The sequence below is a fragment of the Pithys albifrons genome, chromosome 23 (genome assembly GCF_047495875.1).
Source record: "Pithys albifrons albifrons isolate INPA30051 chromosome 23, PitAlb_v1, whole genome shotgun sequence".
Taxonomy (NCBI): domain Eukaryota; kingdom Metazoa; phylum Chordata; class Aves; order Passeriformes; family Thamnophilidae; genus Pithys; species Pithys albifrons.
Window position 1 is genome coordinate 920,389 of NC_092480.1, and position 24,630 is coordinate 945,018.

At 52.8% G+C, this 24,630-nt stretch overlaps 3 protein-coding genes across 5 annotated transcripts in view; all 3 read right to left on the reverse strand.

Moving 5' to 3' along the window:
• The window catches only part of ARHGEF12 (Rho guanine nucleotide exchange factor 12), an 84,261-nt gene extending 77,057 nt beyond the window's left edge, over positions 1-7,204 (reverse strand). The window contains exon 1 of one of the 2 annotated variants that reach the window (XM_071576342.1): positions 7,121-7,204. Coding sequence is in view for 1 of the 2 variants with exons in the window: in XM_071576339.1 (XP_071432440.1) it covers positions 4,610-4,641 (32 nt within the window). In the remaining variant the exon portion in view is untranslated. Of the gene's footprint in view, positions 1-4,609; positions 5,187-7,120 lie in introns of those variants that run through there. The other variant, XM_071576339.1, reaches the window with a different exon arrangement.
• A 3,781-nt stretch (positions 7,205-10,985) lies between these two features.
• Positions 10,986-17,222, reverse strand: LOC139682146 (TLC domain-containing protein 5-like). The gene is made up of 3 exons (XM_071576178.1): positions 17,150-17,222; positions 14,934-15,133; positions 10,986-14,219 (listed from the first exon to the last, which is right to left on the reverse strand). The coding sequence occupies exons 2-3, from the start codon at positions 15,130-15,132 to the stop codon at positions 13,681-13,683; spliced, it is 738 nt and encodes a 245-aa protein (XP_071432279.1). The 5' UTR covers position 15,133; positions 17,150-17,222; the 3' UTR covers positions 10,986-13,680.
• Positions 17,223-19,617: 2,395 nt separating this feature from the next.
• Positions 19,618-22,993, reverse strand: LOC139682149 (TLC domain-containing protein 5-like). 2 transcript variants are annotated; one of them, XM_071576184.1, is made up of 3 exons: positions 22,912-22,993; positions 22,335-22,531; positions 19,618-21,693 (listed from the first exon to the last, which is right to left on the reverse strand). In XM_071576184.1, exons 2-3 carry the CDS (start codon positions 22,528-22,530, stop codon positions 21,155-21,157), a joined length of 735 nt encoding a protein of 244 aa, XP_071432285.1. In that variant the 5' UTR covers position 22,531; positions 22,912-22,993; the 3' UTR covers positions 19,618-21,154. The 2 variants fall into 2 exon arrangements, with proteins under 2 accessions (XP_071432285.1, XP_071432286.1); XM_071576185.1 differs by having other exon boundaries at positions 22,335-22,534; positions 22,912-22,974.
• Between the last annotated feature and the right edge of the window lie 1,637 nt (positions 22,994-24,630).

Sequence of the window (24,630 nt, forward strand, 5' to 3'; positions counted from 1 at the left end):
GCAATCCAGTCCCCCCTCCAACATCCAGCCCCAAACCATCCAGCAAACAAAATCCAACCCAGCAAGTACCTACCAGGAAAAACCTGGATTGTTCAGGCTAAAAGGTCCAGCAAATCTCACCTAAACCCAGGGATGGATGAGGAGCAGAAGGCAATCTGTCAGTCACCTGCCCAGTTTGAGATGCCTGATTTGGGGTAAGAAATGGCCCCCTCGATGTCCTGATTCCCCTCCAGTATCAAGTCAATCTCGATGAGCAGCTCAGAGATGTTCTACCTCAAAGACTTACTGAGTTAAGCAAGATAAATGACACCTTCAGAGGCCTCTAAACAAACACAGCACAGCTAAGCAAGGATTACATTAAGAGGGTGTCAGTGTTTACAAACATAAAGGAGCAGAGCAACAGGGCTGGAGATGTGTTTGTATGGTCCACTGGGCATTTTTTATGAAAAAAAAAGCAGCTGACAAAGTAAAAGAACATCCTGAGATAAAGAAGTTTCAGTCACTGTTTGAAGATGTGACTCAAACCATCAGCAGCCTCACAAGGCACCACAGCAACCCTGGACAACATTTTGCTGATGTGTTTCTACCACCTTACAGGCTCATTTTTTTCTGCTGGGACCTTTGGGTGTCTCTCCAAATGCTGAGGAGCTGACAGGGAACTGTGTGTGCCAGAAGCTCCTTCAGTAACTCTGAACACTCTCAGGAGTCCCAACATCTGTCCTGCCTTTTTGTTTAATGCCTGGTACTCCCCCAGGCACTCACTTCCCTCCAGGATTAAGGCTCTTGAAGAAAAAGGCACTTGAGGAAAATCAGAGGACTTTGGAGGCTGCTGGAGAGCAGAATCCAGCTGGGGATGGAGCATAACCATCCCCAAAATCAACTGGGTTAAGGTTTGGTCCACAGAGAGAATTATCCCAGACACATCAGATATGAACTGGCCTGACTGTGTTTCAGCAGTGCCAGACATTAAATCCTTTCAACTTCTCTGGGAAAGAGAACCAAAAAAAAGGAAAAACAAAACAAACAAAAAAAAAGAGGGGGCTTAATGAAAATATCACTCATCATACTGGCTACAGAACAGCACTAGAAATGGCCACTCATTCACTCCTAATTTATACACTTTAATGCCATATGTGACATTATCAACAAAACCAGAGGACGTAAAATATGTAAAGGATGAGACAAAGTGCAACCTGCACACAGGAAATGAATCACAGCACAGTTACCACCTTAAACAGAGGGGATTCCAAAGGAGTATCTGCTGTCTGTAACATGGGTTTAAGCAGCTGTACATACAGAACATGCAAATATGTAAAGCTCATATGGAGGAAAACACAGGCCCTGCTTCCCTACTGTATTCCTGATGCCATCTGGCACAGATGCCAGCTGGGTGTGCCTGTTTTGAGGCAGTTCCCAACTCCATCCCACCAAGGAAGGTCACACAAACACAGAGAGACCTGAACATGTGGTAGATGATTTATTTACACCATGCAGGTCCAGTGGCACTGGAAGCACCAACACTTTCTGGTGCACCTGCTTTACATTCCAAGCTTGAGAGCCACACTGGAAGAGGCAGCACGGAGGATTCCTGGGGCTGATTGCAAAGGAAGCTTTTCACCCAAGTGCTGGTGGGACAACAGTGATCAAAACCCACCCCCTCCAGATCCTGCACAACACAGACAAAAAGGAGGGGCAGAGATGCCCAGGATGAGAACAAACCACCACCACAGTGCCTGGGGCTCTGCTGAAAGGGTTCAGACAGAATAAATCACAGAATCACCACAGGATGATCCACTCCCACCCCTGCCATGGGCAGGGACACCTTCCACCTGACCAGGTTGCTCCAACATCCAACCTGGCTTTGGACACTCCCAGGGATGGGGCAGCCACAGCTGCTCTGCCCAATCTGTGCCAGGGCCTGCCCACCCTCCCAGGAAGGATTTCTTCCTAATATTTTCATCTACCCCTGCCCTTTGGCAGTTTGAAGCCATTCCCCCTCGTGCTGGCACTTTTTACACTTGTACAAAGTCTCTCTCCATTTTTCTGGCAGCTCCTTCAGGTACTGGAAGGCCTCCATTAGGTCACCTCTTCTCCAGGATGAACAACAACCACAACTCTGCATCCCCAGAGCTGGGGTTCCTTCAGGTGGAGAGCAGTGCCAAGACAAGGTCCAGCCACCCCACATGCCCCCACCATCCCACTGCCAGGAAGCTCCAGCTGCCAGGGCTGTGAGACAGCTCCTCACCTGACATTAAAAGCCTTTTGAACTCAAACTCCAATGCAACACCAAACAGAAACATCCTCCTGACATGACTGAGAGCAAAAGGAAATGAGACTTTTTTTTTTGTCTCCATTGCATTTTCAATTTGGCTGTTCCAATTCAATAATGGAAAGTATTTTGTTTTACTAACAAGTAAATTAAATTCCCTGTTCTCGTGCTTTTCTTTTCCATGCATCACTCAGCTGCTTCTTGGTATGAAAAGACTGTCGTTCCTTTTCATATCATGCAACTGCCATAAGACATATGGCCTTAGGTATGTAACAGAATCCTCACAAAGCCACTGAAATGCCTTTTAAGTGCCATTGTCCTGTCTGGTACAGAGAAAAACGTTCTGCAACTCAAGACTCACTCATGCACTGCAAGAGGGAAAAAAATTAGTTTTGTTCTGTCACCTACTCTGCCAGTACAAACTACACAGTTAATTATAAAGGCTTAATCCTCTATGAATAGCCCCAAACACAGAGTGTGCACAACTCTGAGCTGACCTGTGGAGTCATGAGAGGTGTGACAACCCCATCACTCTCCTACACACTCCTGGGGTCTGAAAGGTGAGCTCAGGCAGCCAAAAGCACCATTCCCTGCCCCAGCTCTGCCCCTCTGCTGTGCCACAGCAAGGCCTTTCTCACACAGTTCACACCTTAACCACCAAAGATAATAAAACACATCAAACCTTTCTTTTTTCACAGGTTACAGTGTCAAAAATAGGTATCTTTTCCTCTTGTCAAACGAAGACACTCATTCCACTCCTGACTCAAAAGCACAGGAAGAGGTTTCCTACTTGATTTTTTAATTTTTTGTGCCAAAGCACACGGTTTTTTCCCTGCCTCCAGAACATCCCAGTTGAAACGAGAGAACCCCAGGCTGTACCTGCAGAGGCCTGAGCAGGTACCCAGGGCAAGGACAATGAGCAGGGACACACTGGGAGTCATTCCTGCTCCAGCACCATCCTGTGCCAGCACCATCCCTGCAGGCAGCACCATTCCTGCTCCAGCACCACTCCTGTGCCAGCACCATCCCTGCAGGCAGCACCATTCCTGCAGGCAGCACCATTCCTGCAGGCAGCACCATTCCCGCTCCAGCACCATCCCTGCAGGCAGCACCATTCCTGCAGGCAGCACCATTCCTGCAGGCAGCACCATTCCTGCAGGCAGCACCATCCTGCAGGCAGCACGATCCCTGCTCCAGCACCATCCCTGCTCCAGCACCATCCCTGCAGGCAGCACCATTCCTGCTGGCAGCACCATTCCTGCTCCAGCACCATTCCTGCTCCAGCACCATCCCTGCTCCAGCACCATCCCTGCTCCAGCACCATCCCTGCAGGCAGCACCACTCCTGTGCCAGCACCATCCCTGCAGGCAGCACCACTCCTGTGCCAGCACCATCCCTGCAGGCAGCACCATCCTGCAGGCAGCACCATCCCTGCTCCAGCACCATTCCTGCTCCAGCACCATCCCTGCTGGCAGCACCATCATGTGCCAGCACCATCCTGCAGGCAGCACGATCCCTGCTCCAGCACCATCCCAGCTCCAGCACCATCCCAGCTCCAGCACCATCCTGCTGGCAGCACCATCCCCGCTGGCAGCACCATCCCTGCTCCAGCACCATCCTGCTGGCAGCACCATCCCTGCTCCAGCACCATCCCTGCAGGCAGCACAGCACCATTCCTGCTGGCAGCACCATCCTGTGCCAGCACCATCCAGCTGGCAGCACCATCCCTGCTGGCAGCACCATCCCCGCTCCAGCACCATCCCCGCTCCAGCACCATCCCAGCTCCAGCACCATCCTGTGCCAGCACCATCCCCGCTCCAGCACCATTCCCGCTCCAGCACCATCCCTGCTGGCAGCACCATCCTGTGCCAGCACCATCCTGCAGGCAGCACCATCCCTGCTCCAGCGCCATCCCTGCCCCACCTGCTGTGACCTCCCTGCAGGTCTGACCCAGCGCATCCTCCACGAGGTCCCGGGTTCTCACTCGAGCTGTGCCCGAACTCCTGTCCCGATCTCCTGCTGCTCGTCCTGCTTTGCCTTCTCGCAGAGACGCTTTGCTTCCCTCCCAGCCCATCCTGGGAGCCGAACCACAACCCGAGGCTGCTCCAGAGTCAGCCTGGCAGGCTTGGAAGCTGCTGGACCTGAAAGGCTCCACTTCCAAAGCCAGCCCAGCCACTGCCAGGCAGGCAGACACCCCTGGCACAGACAGGCTCCCACAAACTGGGATTTAATCCCGCTTTCTCCATTGTTTTCTGTCCCCGAAGTCCGAACGCAAAGCACCTGAGCCCTGGGCGCAGTCCGGGCTCCAGAGGAGCAAAGAACCCCCGGTTCGATACTGACCTGTCCGTGATTGCGGACTGTGTGCCACTCATTGGAGCCTTTGGCAGGAGCTCGTGTTATCCACTGTACATGGTACTGTTCCCGCAGGGCTGGGGCGAGGCTCGGCCCTCGCTCTGCGGCTCCGGATCCAGCCTGGCTCCGGCTCGGGGCAGGAGAACCAACAACAACCCAAAAACTCTTCTCTGCAGCCACCACAATATCCACACCACGGGAGCAAAAAAAAAAAAAAAACACCAGGAAAAACTCCACCAACAGCAGCAGAACAAAAAGGGCCGGCAGGACCGGCGTTCCCGGGGGGGCCGAGCGGCTCTCGGGGCTCAGCGCGGGGGGCGCTCCCCGAGCACGGCCGGGCCCATGGCCCGATGGCCCGGCACGGCACGGCCCGGTGTCCCGGCACGGCACGGCCCGGCCCGGGCACGGCCGCCCTTAGTAGGCCCGGGGCTCCATCGGCGGCTCCCGGCCCGGCCCGGCCCTGCTGGGGCTCCGCTCGCCCAGCCGCAGTCCCGGCCGGCCCTGCTGCTCCGAGCCCGGCCCGAGCCCAACCCGGCCCCGCTGCTGATCCTGCTCTGATCCCGCTGCTGCTGCCGCGAGTGCCGGCCGAGCCTGCGCCGAGCCGAGCCGGGCCGGGCCGGGCTGCGCCGGGGCTGGGCCGGGCTAAGCCGCGCTGGGCTGGGCCGGGCTGGGCTGGGCTGGGCTGGCACCGCTCGCCCCTCCCGGCGCCTCGGGGGGCTCCGACCTCGGCCCGCCCCGCCCCGGCCGGATCCCTCTGCTCTGCCTCCTCCTCTTCCTCTTTCCCCTCCTCCTCCTCCCTCGGCTTTTCCTTCTCCTCCTCTTGCCCCCTCCTCCTGCTCCGCATTTTTCTCCTCCTCCTCATTTTTCTCCTCCTCCTTCTTTTCCTTCTCCTCCTCTCCTCTCCTTCTTTTCCTTCTTCTTCTCCTCCTTCTGTTTGCCCCTCTCCTTCTTCCCCGCTTCTCCTACTGCTCCTTCTCCTTTTTCTCCTTTTCCCCTCCTCCTCCTTTTCCTTCTCTTTCCCCTCCACCTCCTCCTCTCTCTCCTCGCTCCCTGCCCGTACCCCACTCCGTGCCATGGGCTCTCCCCTTTTCCTTGGAAACCTTGTCCAGACCGGCGGGTGTTTCCTTCTCTTCCCGTCCGGACTCGGGCGCACTCATTCCTCTCATCCCGTATCCCAGCTGGAGACCTCTCCCTCTCCCTCTCCCTTTCCATCTCCCTCTCCCATCCCCAGCCAGAGGGGTTTCCCTCTCCATCTCCCATCACAGCCGGAGAGCTTTCTCTCTCCCTCTCCCTTTCTCTCTTCCTTTCCCTCTCCCTTTCCCATCCCCAGCCAGAGAGGTTTCCCTCTCCCATCCCAGCCCGCTGTTTCCCGTGCCCCCCGCTCGGAGCGCAGGCAGTGCCCGCTCCTCCATCCCCACGGGCTGCGGGATGGAAAATATGACACTGAGGAAACTTTACAGGAGAAGGAAAATAAACAGAGAATTAAAGCAGCGAAGTGCCCGAAGCTGTGCAGTGCCCGAGCCTCAGCCACCAGCTGTGTTCTTTGCTCCCAAACCTTTCACGGCTCCATGTCCAGTCCCTGCATTCCCACACACATTTCATTAGGAAGTTTTCCTGCAGGTGAAGGTCAACATAAATCCGAGAGCTGCTCCCTCCCTGCACATTCCTCAGCCTCCCAGAAACACTGCACTGAGTTCCTGCCGGGATAATGTAACAAAGCTCCAACATGCAAAGAGGAGCAGCACGGGATGTTTGGACACGCAGATGTGGCAGCAGGTGTGGATTCCCATCTCCTCACCACACACATCCCTGCTGGTGCCCTGCATTGTCCCTGCCACTGGAGTCATGCACAGCACACACCCAGGAATGCCTGTCAGCTCCAACAGAATCCCAGTGGTTTGGGTTGGAGGGACCTTACAGATAATCCATGGGCAGGGACACCTCCCACCACCCCAGGGTGCCCCAAGCCCTGTCCAACCTGGCCCTGGACACTCCCAGGGATGGGGCAGCCACAGCTCCTTTGCCCAGCCTGTGCCAGGCCCTGCCCTCCCTCCCAGCCAAGAACAACAACTCAGTATCCAATAAACCTTCTGTCAGCACGAAGCCTTTTCTCCTTGTCCTGTCACTACAAGCAACTTGTTCTCCAACGCCTGGAAATAACACCCATACTCTGTAACTTCAGGAACCTTCCACGTTACTCCCCCAGGAGTTAAAGCCCAAGAGCACCAAAAAAGTGGAATGGAAAGCAGGAGGGAGGGCAGTAATTCCTGCCCTCCCTGCACAGAGGAACTCCTGGAACATCAATCTTTCCTCCCAAATGCCAGCAGACTAAAATAACCTTATTAGCTAATCCCAATCATCTAGGACACCATCCTCCTTCCCTCTAATTAATCTGACCATGATATACTTCAAAGCCAGGACGGTGGGCTTGGAAAGAGCCTGGAGAACAGGCTTTGGAAAGCGAGGAGCAGATCCCTCCCTGAGCACACAGGACCATACCTTGCCTGGAGCCAAGTGCTGCTCTGGAACACGGAGCCTTTCCTGCCTGGAGCGTGGCTCAGGAAGCCCAGGGGCTGTCTGAGAGCCTGAAGAATTCGTTGTTTTGATGAAGTTCAGAGCACAGAGGGGAAGCGTGGGATGAAATCATTTTCTACATGATTCTTGACATATATACGCAGGACATTTATACTTCCTTTTTTGGTTTCCTTTTGGGGAAAACAGAGGCTTGGGAAGAAAAAAAACCAAGTGTGGGAGTGCAAGAGAAGCAGCCACATCTGCCTTTCCCTCTTGCAGCTGTGTGCAGCACGGGCCTCAGTGCTGTTGGAGTGTCTGAATACCTCCATACATCTATATTTATTTATTATGGATCACTTGATTGCATCTCCTCTGCCATAAATCCCTCCCTGCTTTTGACTTTGGGAACATCGAGTGCTGTGCCTGGAGAGGGAAAGGCTCCTGGGAGACCTCCTGATTCCTGGCAGACCCAGCGTTTGCATGTCAGGCCTCCATGGTTTTTTTATTACTTTAATTATATTTTATTGTGCATGACAACATAACGAGAACAACAATTAGCTGGAGGAAATCCTGAGGCATAGATACTGAAACCATAACTGCTTCTCTTTCTGCAAAGGCTGTATGTTTTTGGTGGGAGCTGATTGCATACTTAGGTTAAGATAGATGCCCCTTTATGATAATTTTCCCTGGGCAATTTGACAGCATAAAATATGGGATGGGTAAATCAATAACAAATTAGACTGTACCAATTAAAATAAATACATTTTTGGTAGCTCTCAAGCTGCCACTGAGCCTGAATTTACATATAGTACATCCCAGGGCAGGATGTTTAGACCAAGATGACCTGTAAGGTCCCTTCAAACCCAAACCAACCTCAACAGTCTCCAATGTCCCCAAAAGTCAATTTTTTACTCCAAGCAGAGCTAAGCAGCTCAAGTAAGGAGAACCCTGGAGCAAAGAAGTATGATTCCTGCGGAGCAGAACTTACTTTCCCTTAAAACCCAGATTCGTGGAGGTGCCTTACAGGGGCCACTGACCAGGCAGGTTTATAGACAGGGTTTGCTGAGGATCCTTTCGGCTGATCCCTTTTCCAGCCCCGCACGAGGAGCTGTTGCCATCTGCTGGGAGAGCCTGGCGTGGCTCCCGAACCTCCAGCAGGTAAAGGGGAGGTCCTGATCGCAGCCTCTGGAAAGGAGCGTTCCCGAGCCAAGGGATACCCTGGAGCTCAGAATGCTCCGGGGGAGTTGCACCACTCCGGGCTCAGCAGGAACAAAGACAGAAACCAGCGAAAGGCCACACTTCAGATTTTAACAATGAATAAACGGGGCATGTAACCCCTTTTTCTTTCAGGAAAATTTCCCTTCATGTTTCAGGTGGGATAAACCATCATTAGAGCAACTTACCTGTGTGTGCAGTGGATCCCCTGCAGATCTCAAGTAAAGAATATAATAGAAAGTAAAGAAAGTAAATAGTAAAGAAGTACAGAATACTAAAGAAAAGAAAATTATAGAAAGCTGTGTAAGATTATGTGCTGATCAGCTGAGTTTCCCTGACCTCCATCATAAAAATCAAGTGGATAAAGATTCTTTTGCTCCCTACAAATAATCAATTTAGAACCAGTGATAGAATGCACCAGTATTTTGGTATTTTATTATTTAAACTCACCATAAATTGCTGTGCCAGCTCCTGTTCTGCTGGTCTGGGGAGGCAACAGCCAACCTTTTCTCCTTGCACAACTAGAGGGAAATGATCCTCAAGGCTCACAGAGCAGACAGTTCATTCCCAAAAGTGCACATGAATTTGTGACTCCTGAAGGTCAGATTGGCCCTCGACCTTGGGCCAGGCCTGGGGTAAGCCTGGCTGTGCTCTCCAGCTCAGCACAGCTCAAACCTTCCTGCCTCGGGGATTTTTGTAGTGCCCTGTGATTGCACCCACCCAACTCACCTCAAGCACCAACAGCTGCTGGATCCAAGGGCTGCCTCCATGCCTGGGTTCAGCTCTAATCTGACAAAACACACAGAAATCTGTGCTGGGCTCCACCTTTCTGTGCCATGGCAAAGCCTTTTCCCATCCTAAAGCAGACACCTGATTTAGTGCCCACAGAGAGGCAGCTTGTCCTGCACCCCATTCCTGGAGCTGCTGGGAAGGCTCTCAGTGCTGGTCACTCTGTGCTTTGAGGCCACTTGGGACACCAGTGCAATGCTTTGCTGCCTCTGGGGAGACACAGACACTAATCTAGCAGGGCTTCTACTGTGACAGCTTATTACAGTTCCTAAACCTGGATAATCCACATTGCAGTAAGCACTTTTATAGCACTAAGCTTTCCTTCCATATCAGCACAAACAAAGCAGCGAGCTCTGACAGGACAGAGGACATTCCACCAGGAGTTTCCTTCTCCTGGGATCAACATCCTCTGACTGGAGGGGGATTGAAAAAAGGTGTTTGTTAATGGGGTAAAATCTAAAGACATGAAGGGTGTAATTTGCCATCACATTTGAGGATTGTTACACTGAACAGACAGGGAAAAAACAAAATACAAATATTGCCAAAAAACTTGGGGTTTGTAACATTTAAGAAGCTGCAGAAAGTGACACTTTCTCCTCGTTCAAAATGAGCCACCTGTAAACCACTCTTACCTTACAAAAGCTTTTCCATATACCTTGATCTATTGAGTTCCTCATTAATTTTCTAAAGATCCAAACACAAAGCCAGTGCTGACTGACTCTCCCTCTCTGAAATTTGATTTCTTTGCACATGGCAGGCCCCATGTTATTTTACTTCCAGCCAAGCTGCACAAAGTCTGCAAGTATCAAGAATACCACCATGGCTTCCATGAAGCTTAAAACATTCTCTCATCTTTTTTTGCCCAAGAAAGACCTGCTGACAGCACTGGCATTAGTCTAAGAGCAGATTTCAAAGACTTAAATGCTGTGCTTTTACATCAGTGCTTGGACTATTGCTGCGAGGGAATGAAGCCTTGGATATCAAAAAATTGCAATTCCTTCAAGTACAAGTAAGGAATTCAGCTACTAAAAGAGGGCAGAGGACTGAAAGAAGAGGTTAATTTTATAAAGCTGTACTGCCAGGGGAGCAGGCAAGCAGCAGGGAAAGCTTTACAGAAATAACAGGGCAATAAAAACTTCAATTAATTGGGTATAGGGAGGCAGATTTCAGTCTACAGTCAAGGCACATCTGTCCATTGACTTCAGGCTACATCATGACATGGCACAACATTCCTGAAGACTCCAAACCTGGGGGACACTCACAGCTCTAAAGCCAAATTCCAGAATGCTGCTGCATTTTCTCCCCTGTGCACCAGCTCAGAGGTTCCACACACTCCCAGCATAAATCCTGCAGTCCCTGAGCCCCTTCCTCACACTCCCAGGGCTGCCTGTGAGGGTCAACAAGCCCAACATCTCCAGAGGGCTCAGCTCTGCTCCCCAGCACTGCAGGATTTGCAGCCAGATTTAAGAGTTACATGCAAACAACCAAATTGGCTTAACTATTTATAGAATCAGACTTTTGGCCTGCTGGATCCCTGGCAAAATGCTGTGACCAGAAGCAGAGTGGCTGTTCTTTACCAACACAACACTGCAGGTCTTTCCTTGGCTCCACACGGGTCCAGAGGTGCTGGTACAGGACAGGCCCTCCTTCCCTTCTGGGTTTATCCATGCTTGGCTCACAGAAATCCTTGGTGGTGCCCAGGTCTCTTAAGCATCACTGACAGAAATGTTTTCTTCTTCTCTAGTTTGAGGAGCAGCCTTTGCTCACTTACACTCATCCAAAATACACAATGCAACTTAAGAACAGCAGCTGAAGAGAGGAAGCAAATTCCTCATATAATTAAATAATCTTTATTTTATAAAACATCATACAAAGCATCTACACCATTCACTGGTGGAACATTAGTTGCTATTACACAGTAATTCAAACACAAGTTATTGTTTCACTCTAGTTCTGCAGTTTCCTTTTGCAGTTTGCTCTGGCCACCCTGGACTAGCCTGAGGACAGGTCTCACCCTGTGCTCCACAGCCTGGGAGTTGGACTTGTGAGTCTGTGCTGGAGCCATGGACAGACTGTGAGGCCTTGCTCTGAGATGTTACTGTAGCTCTGCTTCATAAAGCCATTCTTAGCTCCCCTTTTGTTTCCTGGTGCTTTCATTTAACTTCTAAAGCCATTGACCAATGTTCTCCTTCCAACCAGGTTCCCCCCAGCCCAAAGAAGGGGATCACTGAGCCATTATATTTGGAAACAGCTCCATCCAAGGTGTTGCACAGGTACCTGCAGTCACTGCATCCTTATTCCCCTGGGCAGGGGTGGGCTGGCCACCCCCAGCAGAGCTGTGACCACACATGAACTGCACACCAGAGCTCAGAGCCCAAATCATCAGGAAACCCTACATTTCATCAGGGCTTGCTGCTGAAAGCCTCATTCCCTGGTCAGCCTGGCTGCTCACACTCCTTTGGTTCCAGATTCACTGCAATCCTCACTGGGAAAACCCACCTGACATCCCTCCTTCAGCCTGGGGGGTCCCTGGGGAGGAGAAGCAGCACAGCTGATCCTCACCTGCTGAGTCCCTCTGACTCCTGCCCACAAGCACCTCTGCAAACACCTCAGACTCTGCTTTTGGGAGGTGAGCAGATGCTGGGGAGTGCCATGCTCAGGTGACAAAGGGCTGCTGATGGGTCATGGTGAGAAATGCTTTCCTCAAAGCAGCAGCAGTTGGCTGTCATACAGCTCAGAGGTGGCTCAGAGTCAAATGGAGACACCCACGAGGTAGGTAATGCTGTGCCCACTCCAGACAGTGGGTAAACTGGGGCAAAAAGGCTCCCTTGCCATGCTCAACAGAGCTGGGGAAGAACCAGCAAGCCCCAGGTAGCCCTTCTTGTCTCCCCTCAAGGCCCAGAAGTGCTAAACGAGTCAAGTTTCCTTTTCAGGACCAGCTCACCAGTTGGCTCTGCTCATCTGAAGGGCTTTTTTGGGGCTCTTCAGGTCTTTGGCTGCAGCAGGCAGGGCTCAGACTCTGCTGCACTGATGGGCTGGTGCTGAGGCTCACATGAAATGGTCCTAATAATGACAGCAACGACAAAGGAACAGCTGAGGAACATGCAGTGAAATATCAACACCAGAAGCTGCCAACTGGGGAAAACTTTTCTCTGCAAATGGGACTAGATAAGTAATGCTTATTTTTTCTCCCAGTCAGATTCACTTTTTTTTTTTTTTGTTTAAAAAAGGCCACATTCTGTGCCTCTCTGCTCCTTTAATTAGGAAGCTGTAAAATAAGTCTCTCTGACCCTATAAATGCTCATTTTATAAAGTGACACAGATGCAATGAGGGAGACAAAGTGAACTCAAAGCCCAGGGCTCAAGGCATCAGTTCAGATGAAGGAGAGCCAAGATCAGGTTCTGGCTTCCACAGGACAGATCTGGAGCTGGGCAGCTCCTCCACCCCAGCCACTGGGTTTGGAGATGCATGTTGACCACTCCTCAACCAGAAATCCCAGTTTGGATTTGGATCAATAAGCACAGCAGAGGAATTTTGGTGGTCTGTGGACAATCAGGGCTTGGCCCATCAGGCAGAAAACCCTTTGCTGGCAAGTCCTGATGGAACTTCTCATAATGGAGAGTGCTGATCACTCAGGGAGCTAAAAGGAGTGTTTGTAAGGGGTGGGTGGAGTTCCAACAGTCAGGGATGAAGAGGGAAAAAACAGAAGAGCATTTTCCATCAAGGGCTGTGTCTTTGGGTGTAACCACAGAGCACCCAGTCCTGTAAGGTGCCAGTGCTGGCTGGAGCTTCTGAACACTACAGAAAAATAAGTTATCAATATGTTAATAAATAAGTTATTAAAAGGAATTAGAAAGGGTAGGAAACAACAACCTACCTAAAATACTGATTTTTCTAGAGTCACACACTAGCTCAACCACCAAAGCCGCTTCTCCCAAGGGGAACACCAGGATAATGAAGGAATTGCAGATAACAACCATCACTCTGCATTTATGTAGCACCTCTCAAGTGAAAATCTGAAAGTGCATAACACAGATGGATCAGCTCCATCACCCCCAAGTCACAGCTGGGGAATTAGGCACAGAGCTGGAGTTATGTGACTTGCCCAAGGTCACATAAGGAGGTGGTGGAAGAGCCAGGAATCCAGCTTTGATGCAACCCGAGAAGATGCTTCTTCCTAAGAGGATGAAGAGTCACTCTGGCTGTCTAGGCTGTACAGGACATGAACACCAAGGCCTCCTCTCTTCCAAGATTCAACCACTGCTGAAGGAGTTACTGCTACCACCACTACTCACACCTGCACTAGTTATGTTCAGTATGTATAATTAGCCCTTCTTTCCCTCGTGCCATCCCAGCCCCTGCCAGGCCAAGCCCTGCAGACCCAAAGCATCCATGGCACAGCTCCATGGATTTCACTGGAGCTACGCCAGGGATAACTCTGGCTCCAGAGCTGCCATCGTGTGTTGGCTCCTCTCCTGCCAGTGGCATTTCAGGCACATCCCCTCCTTGGAGCTCGAGGAAGTCTCTACTCAGCGTCCCCTCAGTGGGTTTTCAGGTGCCCGTTGGTTTCCAGGCACAACTCGCCGCTCCTGCGGCTCCTCCACGCCTGGTACTTCCTCATGCTCTTCCTCCTGGCGAAGCGGCAGATGCTGACCATGAACACCCAGGACACCCCGTACATGATGACACCTCCCAGCTTGATGTACCAGCGGGGCCGGGGCGAGGCCAGCTCGCAGCACATCAGCCAGGCGCCCACGCCGATGCGCACGCCCGTGAAGAGCACCACGAAGAGCAGGTCCACCACGTCCCCCGTGACAGAGTGGTAGGAACCCGTCTCCTTGAGGAACCAGCGCGCCTGCAGCAGCGGGTTGGTGATCTCGCTGCCGAAGATGACGGCGTTGACGTCCGCGGCCGACTCCCCCAGCGCCAGGGACGCCGCGATGCCCACGATGCTCACCAGGTGGTGGGCCAGCATCAGGGCTCCCTCTGTCTGGAAGTACACACACCAGCAGAGGTCGAAGAGGAAGTAGCCCAAGCTGAGGCACAGCCCGTGCACCTGCAGGGTTGTGTTTGGTGATCCTGAAACACAAAGATATGGGGGTTAACCCAGCGGGTCTGATGTCTGATTGCCATGGAGCAGTTCAGGGTGTATTCTTGACTGAACGCAGTTTGCAGTGCACCCTTAAGGGGGAAGAAACCACCTGCAGAATGCAGGAGACCTTTTGGCCAGTAGAATGCTTCCAGGTATGCTCAACCGAGTTGACTGACCAATTATGTGATGGCACAGTGTGGAATAAAGCAGATAAAAGTAAAGCTGTAACTAAAAATAGTGTCCTTTGTCTCAGTGTAAGCCTTCTGACCACACTGCTGCCTGAGTTTGTCTCTGACTGCCACAAATCTACCTTACCCCCACACAAAGACTCCAGAACTTCCAGACAACACACAGGATGAGAGACAAGGAAGGGGCATTCACCTGCAGGCTGGTATTGGCTTGTACTGGCCACAGAGAAGCCACCAAAGTCACAATGCCATAGTTGTCAGTCCAACAGCTGCACACACGCAATGGCCACGCAACGTGACCTCAGGCTCTGCCAAACTGCAGCTGGGGAGGGTCAGCACACCAGCCAAACACAGGACCAGCCTCTCCAATTCTCCAGTACTTCCCATCACAAAGCAGCTCAGATGTCATTGCAATCATCACTCCTCGAGGGGACTGGATCTCGAGGAGGCAGGAGAACCCCCTTAGTGTCACCACCCATGGAGAGAGCTGGGACCACAACTTTCCTCACTTACCTGGGTGACTCAAAGGCCAGGGCCCATCAATGAAGCCAATGTAGGCAGAGAGACAGGTGGCAAGGATGCCGTGGGTCAGTGTGACCAGCCTGCAGCTCCACTCGAGATTCCGGTGCCTGTAGCGGTGGCAGAACCACTTGTAGAGGGAGAACCAGCCCAGCAGACTGCAGGCCACCCTGAGGGGCAGGGGGAACAGCATCCTGCAGGGGGGGACACACAGAGAATGCAGCAGAAATATCAAGTGGCTCAGAAAGTCAAGCTTTGGCAGCGTTTGCAGAGCCCAGCACAGCATTTCACCCATGACCATCCCAGCAGAGTGGACAGAGCTGTTCATTGATGGTGTTCCTTGCTGCTGGAAATTCTTTTCTGCAGAGGAACTTGAGCATCAGGGCAGATTCACCTTGGGGCCACCAGCACACAGAACCCTCACCAGTGTCACCCCAGCTGTGGGAAGATGCACTGAAGGCAATGGCTGTGGTAGGCAGTGAGCTCCTACCCCAGTTAAATACAAACCATGGTGATCAGACAGATCCTTTGGGAGCAGCCAGGCCCTTTCCTACCCCTGCCTGCACTCCAAAGGTGCCCCCAGCCCTGCCCCTCAGCCCCTCTGGGCACAGCACCAGACCCTCCCTCCTCTGAGCTTTGAGAGGAGCCAAACAGGGTGAAAACCACTTTGGTCTCCTCACTGCAAATTTCGTTTCATCTCTACTGGCACCAAGACCTCCAAATCTTTTTGATGCAAAAGAATTAGAATTTATGCCCATAAAGAGTTTTTTTCAGCACCATTTCTGTTGTACATCTTCCCTCACTCCCTGTGAAATGCAGTATCTCTAAAACAAGCAAAAACCACTGCCAGAGCAAAATAACAACTGTGGGTGCTGCTCTTGTTGCTAAAAGCCCCCCAGTTATGTAAGACTCAAATATCTACACCTCATTCATACTTATAATACCTTGCCATGAAATACAAGATGTGTCTCATCACTCCTGAGCATTCAGGGAAGTGCATCAAAAGAAGTTGAGTCAGGCCTTGGGATACAGGAGTTTCCAGTTGTGCAACAGCAGAAGCACCGCTGGTTCCTGCTCCCCAACTCAGCCTCACCCCAAGCTCACACCAGAGAGACTTCACACGATGAGGAGTCAGAGCTGCAAAGCCCAACCTTCCTGTCTGGCCTGGTGAGGTATTAGCAGGAATGACTGGAGGCTGAGTAAACAAACCCATTATGTTCTAATGGGCCTTGGGAACCGGGAGATGAAAGGAGGATGTGATGGACTGCTCTGACCAGTTGCTCCCAGTCACAGCCCTGGGACTCGAGGTCCAGTCAGGGCACATAAGGCAGGAAGAATTCTGATGTGACAAAAGGCATTGACCAGCTGGGGAAGGCTGGGAGAAGGAAGGGAATGAGCTTTCAAACATTTTGAGGTGCCAACCCCACCTATCCATGAATGTTGACTGAGAAGCCAGGAAGAAAATAAAGATGCTCACACATTTGTCCTTAGCATATATTATAAATACTGCACCTGTGGATTATGTCTGTGCCTGCATGTCAGAAAGGCCAATATAATTTAAACCCCACCAATAATTCTATACTAATAAATAATTCTATACTAATAAATAATTCTATACTAATAAATAATTCTATACTAATAAATATAGATATATAAATATATAATATACAATAATAATGTCTAAAATATATATTCTAGACCTTTAAATATTGTACTATTATATATTATTCTATATAATGTATCAAACAATATATGGAATAGTATAGAAAATATATAATACATATATTATTTTTATATAATATTATCATGTCTATTGGTTTATATATTTTCTATATATATTGTATTATTATTATTTGTATCAGCTGCAGCCACGTGGGCCTGCAATGAAAGCAGGTTCTACAATAAACGCAGGTGCCTAAACACCTAGTGCAGAACAGTGAGGAAGAGCTTCAAAACCCGATGGGCACCTCCTAGTCCGTTACTTCCTTTTTAATTCCCCCCCCCCCTTTTTTTTGTAGCACAAATAAGAAAGCGGAGGATCCCAGAGACCACAACACAGGCGGAACAAACCGCACCCCAGGGGCGCAGCCCGGCCCCATCCTCCATCCCGCATCCCGCACCCTCCATCCCGCACCGCATCGCGCATCCCGCACCCCCCATCCCGCTCCTCGCATCCCCCATCCCGCCCATCCCCGGTGCTCCCGCCCCACCTGCCGCGGGCCCGGCGGCTCCTCCGGCCTCGCTCCGCTCCGGCGGCTCCCAGAGCTCCGGCCCTGCCTGGCCCCGCACACCCACCCGCAGCGCCCGCACAACGCGGCGGCGGCCGAGGGGCACCTGGCGGCGGGGAGGAGGGACCGCAGGGATGGCACCGGGATGGCAGGGCTGGAGGAGGGACCGCACGGATGGCACCGGGATGGCAGCGGGATGGCAGGGCTGGAGGAGGGACCGCAGGGATGGGATCGGGATGGCAGCGGGATGGCAGGGCTGGAGGAGGGACCGCACGGATGGCACCGGGATGGAACCGGGATGGCAGGGCTGGAGGAGGGACCGCACGGATGGCACCGGGATGGAACCGGGATGGAACGGGGATGGCAGGGCTGGAGGAGGAACCGCAGGGATGGGATCGGGATGGAACCGGGATGGAACGGGGATGGCAGGGCTGAAGGAGGGACCACGAGGATGGAGAAGGGATGGCAGCGCTAAGATACGGATGGTAGGGCTGGAACAGGGACCGCCCGCAGGCTCCGCAGCACATCCCTGCATGCCCGGCCCTACCGCGCCCAGGGGTCATGGAATATCCTCAGCTGGAGAGACACACAAGGATCATCAAATCCAGCCCCTGGCCCTGCACAGACACCCCAACAATCCCACCCTGTCCCTCAGAGCGTTGTCCAAACCCTCCTGGAGCTCCGGCAGCCTCGGGGCTTTGCCCACTGCCCTGTGGAGCCTGGTCAGTGCCCACCACCCTCTGGGGGAAGAACCTTTTCCTGAGATCCAACCTAACCCTCCCTGGCTCAACTCCAGCCATTCCCTGGTCCTGTCCCTGGTCACAGAGAGCAGAAATCAGTGCCTGTCCCTCTGCAGCCCCTCCTTAGGAAGCTGCAGATGAGTCTCCTCTCAGTCTCCTCCAGGCTGAACAAGCCAAGTGACCTCAGCAATTGCTCACATGGCCCTTTAGACCCTTCACCATCTTCCCAGCCCTGCTCACAGCACAAGTTCCTGTCCCCACAGGGCACACAGAGCATCACTTTGGCCTGGGGACACAGGAAATCAGTGCCACACCCCCACCTCTGGTGTGTGGAGCAGAGATAACAGGCACAGGCACTCCGTGGGGTTGTCTCACTCACAGCCAGGCAGTGCCTGGTGTGCACAGGCTGCTCTGCAGAGCTCCCAAAGCTGTGCCACCCCAGGTCCGGGGCAATGTGCCCTGCAGGGTTCAGCATCCAGCCAGGCAGCTGCAGCGGGCACAGCCCGGGAGGGCACAGCCCTGCCCTGCAACCCCCTCCTGGCAGTGCTGAGGCAGCAGTTCCCAAGCCCAGCACTTTCCCCTCACTGCAGCCATTCAGTGCTCACCATCCCCTGTCCTGCCTTCTGCAACCAGAGCAGCAAGGGCAGGGTTTGTGCAGGACACCTAAAGCAGGTACAAAACCTCCTCCAACCAACACACCAACTCCTTCCATACACTGAATTTAAAACAAGCTCTCACACCCAAAACAGGGCCTTGTTTTTTCCCTTCATCCTGTCAAGTTTCACCTTTTAAAATACAGATGGTGGGAGTGGCTTAACCTGCCTCTTACAGCACTTACAATAAGTGTTTTCAGCTGGATATTCAACAAGATAGAGATCTTACTTTTCCAGTTCAGGCCAGCTACAGATTCCTATTGCTACAAGATGCTCATCCTTCTGCTATTTCAGCACATCCTCATGAGCATTAATAGTGCACTTCCTTCCCTGACCAACCTTCGGTCTCAGCTTACTTTCCTCCACCTCTGTTGGACCAGACCCCTTCCAGCATCCTCAGTAACTCCTGAGGTGAAGCTGTTCTCATGCTTAGTTTAGGATCAAAAAAAGGTGCTGACAGAGAACTGTAAGGCTGTTTCCAAAATGATCAGGGAACAGGTTTAGGTCAGATATTAGGATGAAACCTCTCAGCAGTGACTTGGGACATCTCATGACAGTGAAGATCCTCCCAGGCTTCCAGTTGCTTCTCTCAGCACAGTGTGGCCAAGTTCTGCTGCAATCCCAACCTTCTGAATGGTCACTGCCAGGATGAAACCCAGCAGAGAGGCATTGGTGCTGCAGAGAAAAAAGGCCACCTGGGAGATGCAGATCCTGGCCAGAATTGAAGTTACCCCATGATCCTGTGTCCATCAAGGGCAAACAGCTCAGTGTGATGGCTCCTGAGTTCCCTGCAGGGCTGACTCAGTGGCAAGGCAGGTTCTGGGGCCATTAGTCACAAATCTGAGCCTCAGCTGCCCCTCACACCTCAAGCCTGACCTGCAGAGCACATGGCCCAGGCTGAGCTTGTTTCCTCCCCAGCTCACTCCTTCCTGAACTGCAGGAGCCAGTGGGAGCTGAAGTTCCTCCAGCCCGTTTGCCTCAGTTCCTTCAGCTGACTCCCTCAGACCCAGGGGAAAAAAAAGAACATTACAGCAACCATTTCTTTTTAGAAAGAGAACATAATTTTATTAGAAGGCTCATCACTCATAGTTCTAGGAAGAGCACAGTGCCATCTGTGAGGCCCCCAGAGCCAGCCCAGCAGGAGGAAAAGGCTCCTGCTTCCCTAAATATTGCCCCTTCCACTCCTGAGGAGTCACAGCTGCAGCTCTTCAGTGGACATGTCAAAAGGGAGGTTATTTCAGGTCGTTTTCTAATCTCTCCAAACACCCTCCTCTAACCCCCACCCAAGGCTGATATCTGCCCAAAAAATGCTAAATGAGTGAGGCAGGAGGCACTGCAGGAGCTGATGGTGCTGCAGCCCCAGAGCAGCCGTGCTCCCACTGCTCCCTCTGCAGCAGGAGGGACCCCTCACCCCTGGGACACCCACACAGGCTCTTGCAGGGGCTCTTCAGCTCCAGGAGGAGCCTCCTGGAAACTCTTGGAAAGCAGCAACAAGCCCTGCAGGCAACACAAGGCCGTTTGTTTCTCAGCTCTAAGTGAGGCTTTTATAGGAGAGTAATTCTCAATTGCAGCCTTAACCAGAGGGAAATTCACATTAAAACCCCAGGGAAAAATGTCAGAACGCAATTCTGAGAGGTAAAGAATACAAGAGAACTAGTCCATACTCCAGGCCCTGCTGTTACAGAGCAGATGTTTCACTGAGTTCTGTCTTATCACCACTGTCACCCCTGAAGAATAATCACGTGTTTGAGCCATGAATTCAGCTTTAGTGGCTTGTACATGAGCCAACCCCAGCACAGGAGGAGCATCCAGGGGGGCTCCTCCATCCTCTCCACCCACAAAAAGCCTGATTACTCTTTTTAAGCAACCCAAGGCCAGGAGAACACCTGCCTATGAAGTTTATTGGCCCAAGCCTAATTCCTGGCTCTTGTTTACAAGGGCCTGAGCCAGTCCCAGTGAGGTCACACTGCTCTAAGATCAGTATCTGACTGAATGCAAGTATTAAAAAAAAAAAAAAAAAAGAAAAGGAAATGTATCATTAAAAACAATGAGGTAAAACTTTGCCCCACCTCAAGGACCATCACTCCACACACGGAAAGGACAACTCTTCTACACCCCTGAAAGCACTTCAGTCTCCTTCAGAGGCTTTCATTCAAGTACTCAGGAAAGCACCTTGTCCAAATCCAGGATTAAGGAGAGTGAGGCTCAGCAATCTCTGCAGGTCACAGCCCCACCCAGCCCCACTGGCAGGGAGTGGGATTTTTCATCTTTGATTTTCTGTGCACTGTAAAATGATTCTACCTTGGAAATGGTGACAGAACATACAGACTGTGCAGTTATTGGTTGCAGAGTGAACAGGTGGCATTGCCACTGTCCTTGGGGCTCTACCATTGCTGGAGAAGTCAGGGAATCAGTGTCTGGTTCCTCAGATTTCCACTCCAGTCCTCTTCTCCCATCTCCTCCATGTTCCATCCACTGATCCATCTCCTCCAGGGGTAGCAAACCAGTGCCAGGACATCAGTTTAGGAGTTCTTTGCACAGGAATAAGCTTCAGTAGGCAGGACCCAAGCCTTGGGATTGTCTTCCTTGACCCCTCACTGAGCATCCAAGTGCCCATTAGTTTTCAGAGGAGCATTCCTGCCCTTCAGGCGTGTCCAGCAAAGGTTTTTTTTCAACATTTTCCTCCTGACAAAGCGGCAGATTTCCAGCATGAAGCCCAAAGACACGAGGTACATGGCCATGCCCCCAGCCTTGAGCAGCCAGCTGGGCTGAGGGGACGCCACCATGGCATACATGATGCAGGCTCCTCCTGCCATCCTCAGCCCCAGGAAGAGCAGCACAAAGAGGACATCCACCAGCTCCCCCAGCACGGTGTGGTACCGGCCCAGCTCCCGCAGGAACCAGCGGCTCTGCAGCAGCGGGTTGGTGACCTCGCTGACAAACACAACGGCGGTCACCTCCGTGGCAGAGCTGCCCAGCCCCAGCACCAGGATCAGGCCACAGATGCTCAGGGTGTGGTGGAACAGCATCAGGTCCCCCTCTGTCTGGAAGTACAGGCACCAGCCCAGGTCAAAGATGAAGTAGCCCAAGGTCAGGGACAGCACGTGGATCTGGAGAGGCGTGTTTGGAGAACCTGAAATTAAACACGGACATAAGCCTGGGGTCTTAGTTAAGACATTCTACAACCTGGAGCAGTCCAGGTTGTGAGTAGGACTCTTTCCTCCTCAGTTTCCAGCCCTGTGCTGTGGGCCCAGTGCCAGGCTGGAAGCTGGGACTGCTGGCCCTGCTTTCCCTCCTCTCCCCAGCACACCATCCCATCCTGCCACATCCTGCTCTTATTGTCTTTCTCTCTCCACCCCTTAGAAAAGCAGGGATGGAAAGTCAAACCTCCATCAGCAGAACTGGCTGAGATTTAATGATAGAAAACATCAGACAAGGCACTGCAGCCAAATGTCAGGAGTTATTACACCCTGAAAGAAGTGAAAGCACTTAGTCTGTTCTCAAGATGTTGCTACACCTGATGCTGCAATAAACTCGAGCTGCCAACCTGAAAACTTAAAATGTACATGTACAAAACAACAAAAAAAAAAAGGAGAACAAAAAGATGGATAGTAAGATGTAGCAAGGGCTGGAAGAGAAGCAGTGGATTCCAACAAAATCCTGCCCCCAAACACACCTCAAAACCACCAACAGCAACCGGCCCCTCCCCGCAGCTGTCCCAGCCCCAGAGGAGAGCACAGAGCACGACAGGGATGGGCTGAGACTCCAACACACCTGCGTGGGTCAGGGGCCAGGGGCCATCCACGAGGGACACGTAGCCAGAGAGCAGGGTGACAATGACCCCGTGCAGGAGGGTGACCAGGCGGCAGCTCCACTCGGGGGACCGGTGGCGGTGGCGGTGGCAGAGGCAGCAGTACAGGCACAGCCAGGTGACAAAGCTGCCGGTCACCTCCAGGGCGATGGGAACCATCCTGCTGAGCGCAGAGGGACAGAGTGAGGGGGGCAGAGCCGCTCAGCGAGCCGTGCCCATCCCCACCCTCTGCCTCGGTACCAACCCCAGAGAGGGGAAAAAACCCACCCAAACAAACCCAAAACACACACCAGCAAAACAATCCAGCCAAGAACCTCGCCCTCCCCGCCCTGGGCACGGTGCCCTCCCGAGCACCCCTTCAGCACCGAATGGCCAAAGCCCGAAGGGGAAAATCACAACCTCAGCCCTCCCGGTGCCAAAGCGCCTCTGCCCTCCCCGATCGCTCCTCTCCCTCGGGGTCCGGGACCCCCGGGGGAACCAGACCCCATCCCCAGCACGGGCTGGGGTTCCCCGACGGCCCGACATCCCCGCGGGCCTTACCCCGGTCCGGGCGATGCTCCCGCCCCGCCGGCACCGGCCGCTCTCCAGCTGCGCTGAGGGACCTGCGCCCGCTCCGGGGCTGCCCGGGCTGGGAGGCGGTGCCGGCACATCCAGAAGCTTTTATCTGCCCTGCCCTGCCCTGCCCTGCCGTGCGCTGCCCGCCCCGGCCGGGCGCCGCGACATCTCCGCAGGATGCTCCCCTCCATCCCCCTGGGTGCTCTACTTGCATCCCCCCAGGATGCTCCCACTCCATCCCCTCTGGATGCTTCCCCTGCATCCCCCCTGGGTGTTCCCCCTGCATCCCCCCTGGGTGCTCCCCCTGTATTCCCCCTGGGTGCTCCCACTCCATCCCCCCTGGATGCTCCCCCTGTGTCCTCCCCCTCCATCCCCTCTGGATCCTCCCACTCCATCCCCTCTGGATGCTTCCCCTGCATCCCCCCTGGATGCTCCCCCTGCATCCCCCCTGGATGCTCCCCCTGCATCCTCCTGGGTGTTCCCACTCCATCCTCCCAGGATGCTCCCCCTGCATCCTCCTGGGTGTTCTCCCTGCATCCCCCTGGGTGCTCCCACTCCATCCCCCAGGATGCTCCCCCTGTATTCCCCCTGGATGTTCCCCCTGCCTCCCCCCTGGGTGCTCCCCCTGCAGGTAACAGATGAATGGGGCTGCACCCCTTACACTCACAAGGGACAGGGATGGGACCCCAGAGGTGTTTTCAGACACAGACTCAGCTCAGAGTTGGCCCTTCACTCACTCCTGGGGTTCATGGCACTGATGCTCAAGTCCTGATGGTAGAGGAGAGTGGGGCACAGAGCCTGGCACTGCCCAGGCACAAGGGCCATCTTGGTGCCAGCTCAGGTTGTTCATTTCTCCTGGGAGGAGAGTGGGGCACAGAGCCTGGCACTGCCCAGGCACAAGGGCCATCTTGGTGCCAGCTCAGGTAGCTCAGGAGGTTCTTACAGCACAGTGTGAGTAACTGCTCCCTGCATTGTTTATCTGTGGCTGTGGGAGTGACTCTTACTATTGGAAAGCTGGAATTTCCTGCTGTGTTTATTTTTAATCCCTTAGATGTTCCTGTGAGGCTGGAAGGATTCCTAGATGACAGGGCACCAAGATATTTCTCTTCCAGCTGGAGCTTTCCTTGTGAAGCAAACGAGCTGCTGGTGTTTGTTTTCCCCTTCAGGCCCAGTTTGTCAATAAATCCCAGAGATCTGTCGTTGTGTTCATACACTCTGTGCAGGAGATCAGCTCTCAGGATGTGTTTGCACAGCACCTGGCACGGCTGGCCTTTGATCTTGGCAGCAGCACCAATGTGCAGACACTGTTATTCAACATGGAATACACTGGGAATTTCCCTCCCAGCTTCCAGAAGTAACATTCCAAATTTATGCAGTGCCTTTTTTAGGAGGGAGAAAATTACTTTGAGGAATTTCTGAAAACTAAATGGAAGAGTCCTTGAAACAAAGATGTCCCATCCCTGGGAGTGTCCCAGGCCAGGCTGGACAGGGCTTGGAGCCACCTGGGCTAGTGGGAGGTGTCCCTGCCCATGGCAGGGGTGGAATGGGATGGTCTCTTGTGTGTAAGGTAATTTTTTTCCTCAAAAACCCTGTCATTAGGGCACACCACTGAAAAACCTGCCCTGTTAATTCCTGTCACTCTGTTGAGGGCAGTTCTTGCAGGGAAGCCCCTGGTAGAGACCATAAGAAGCTCAAGGACTCTCC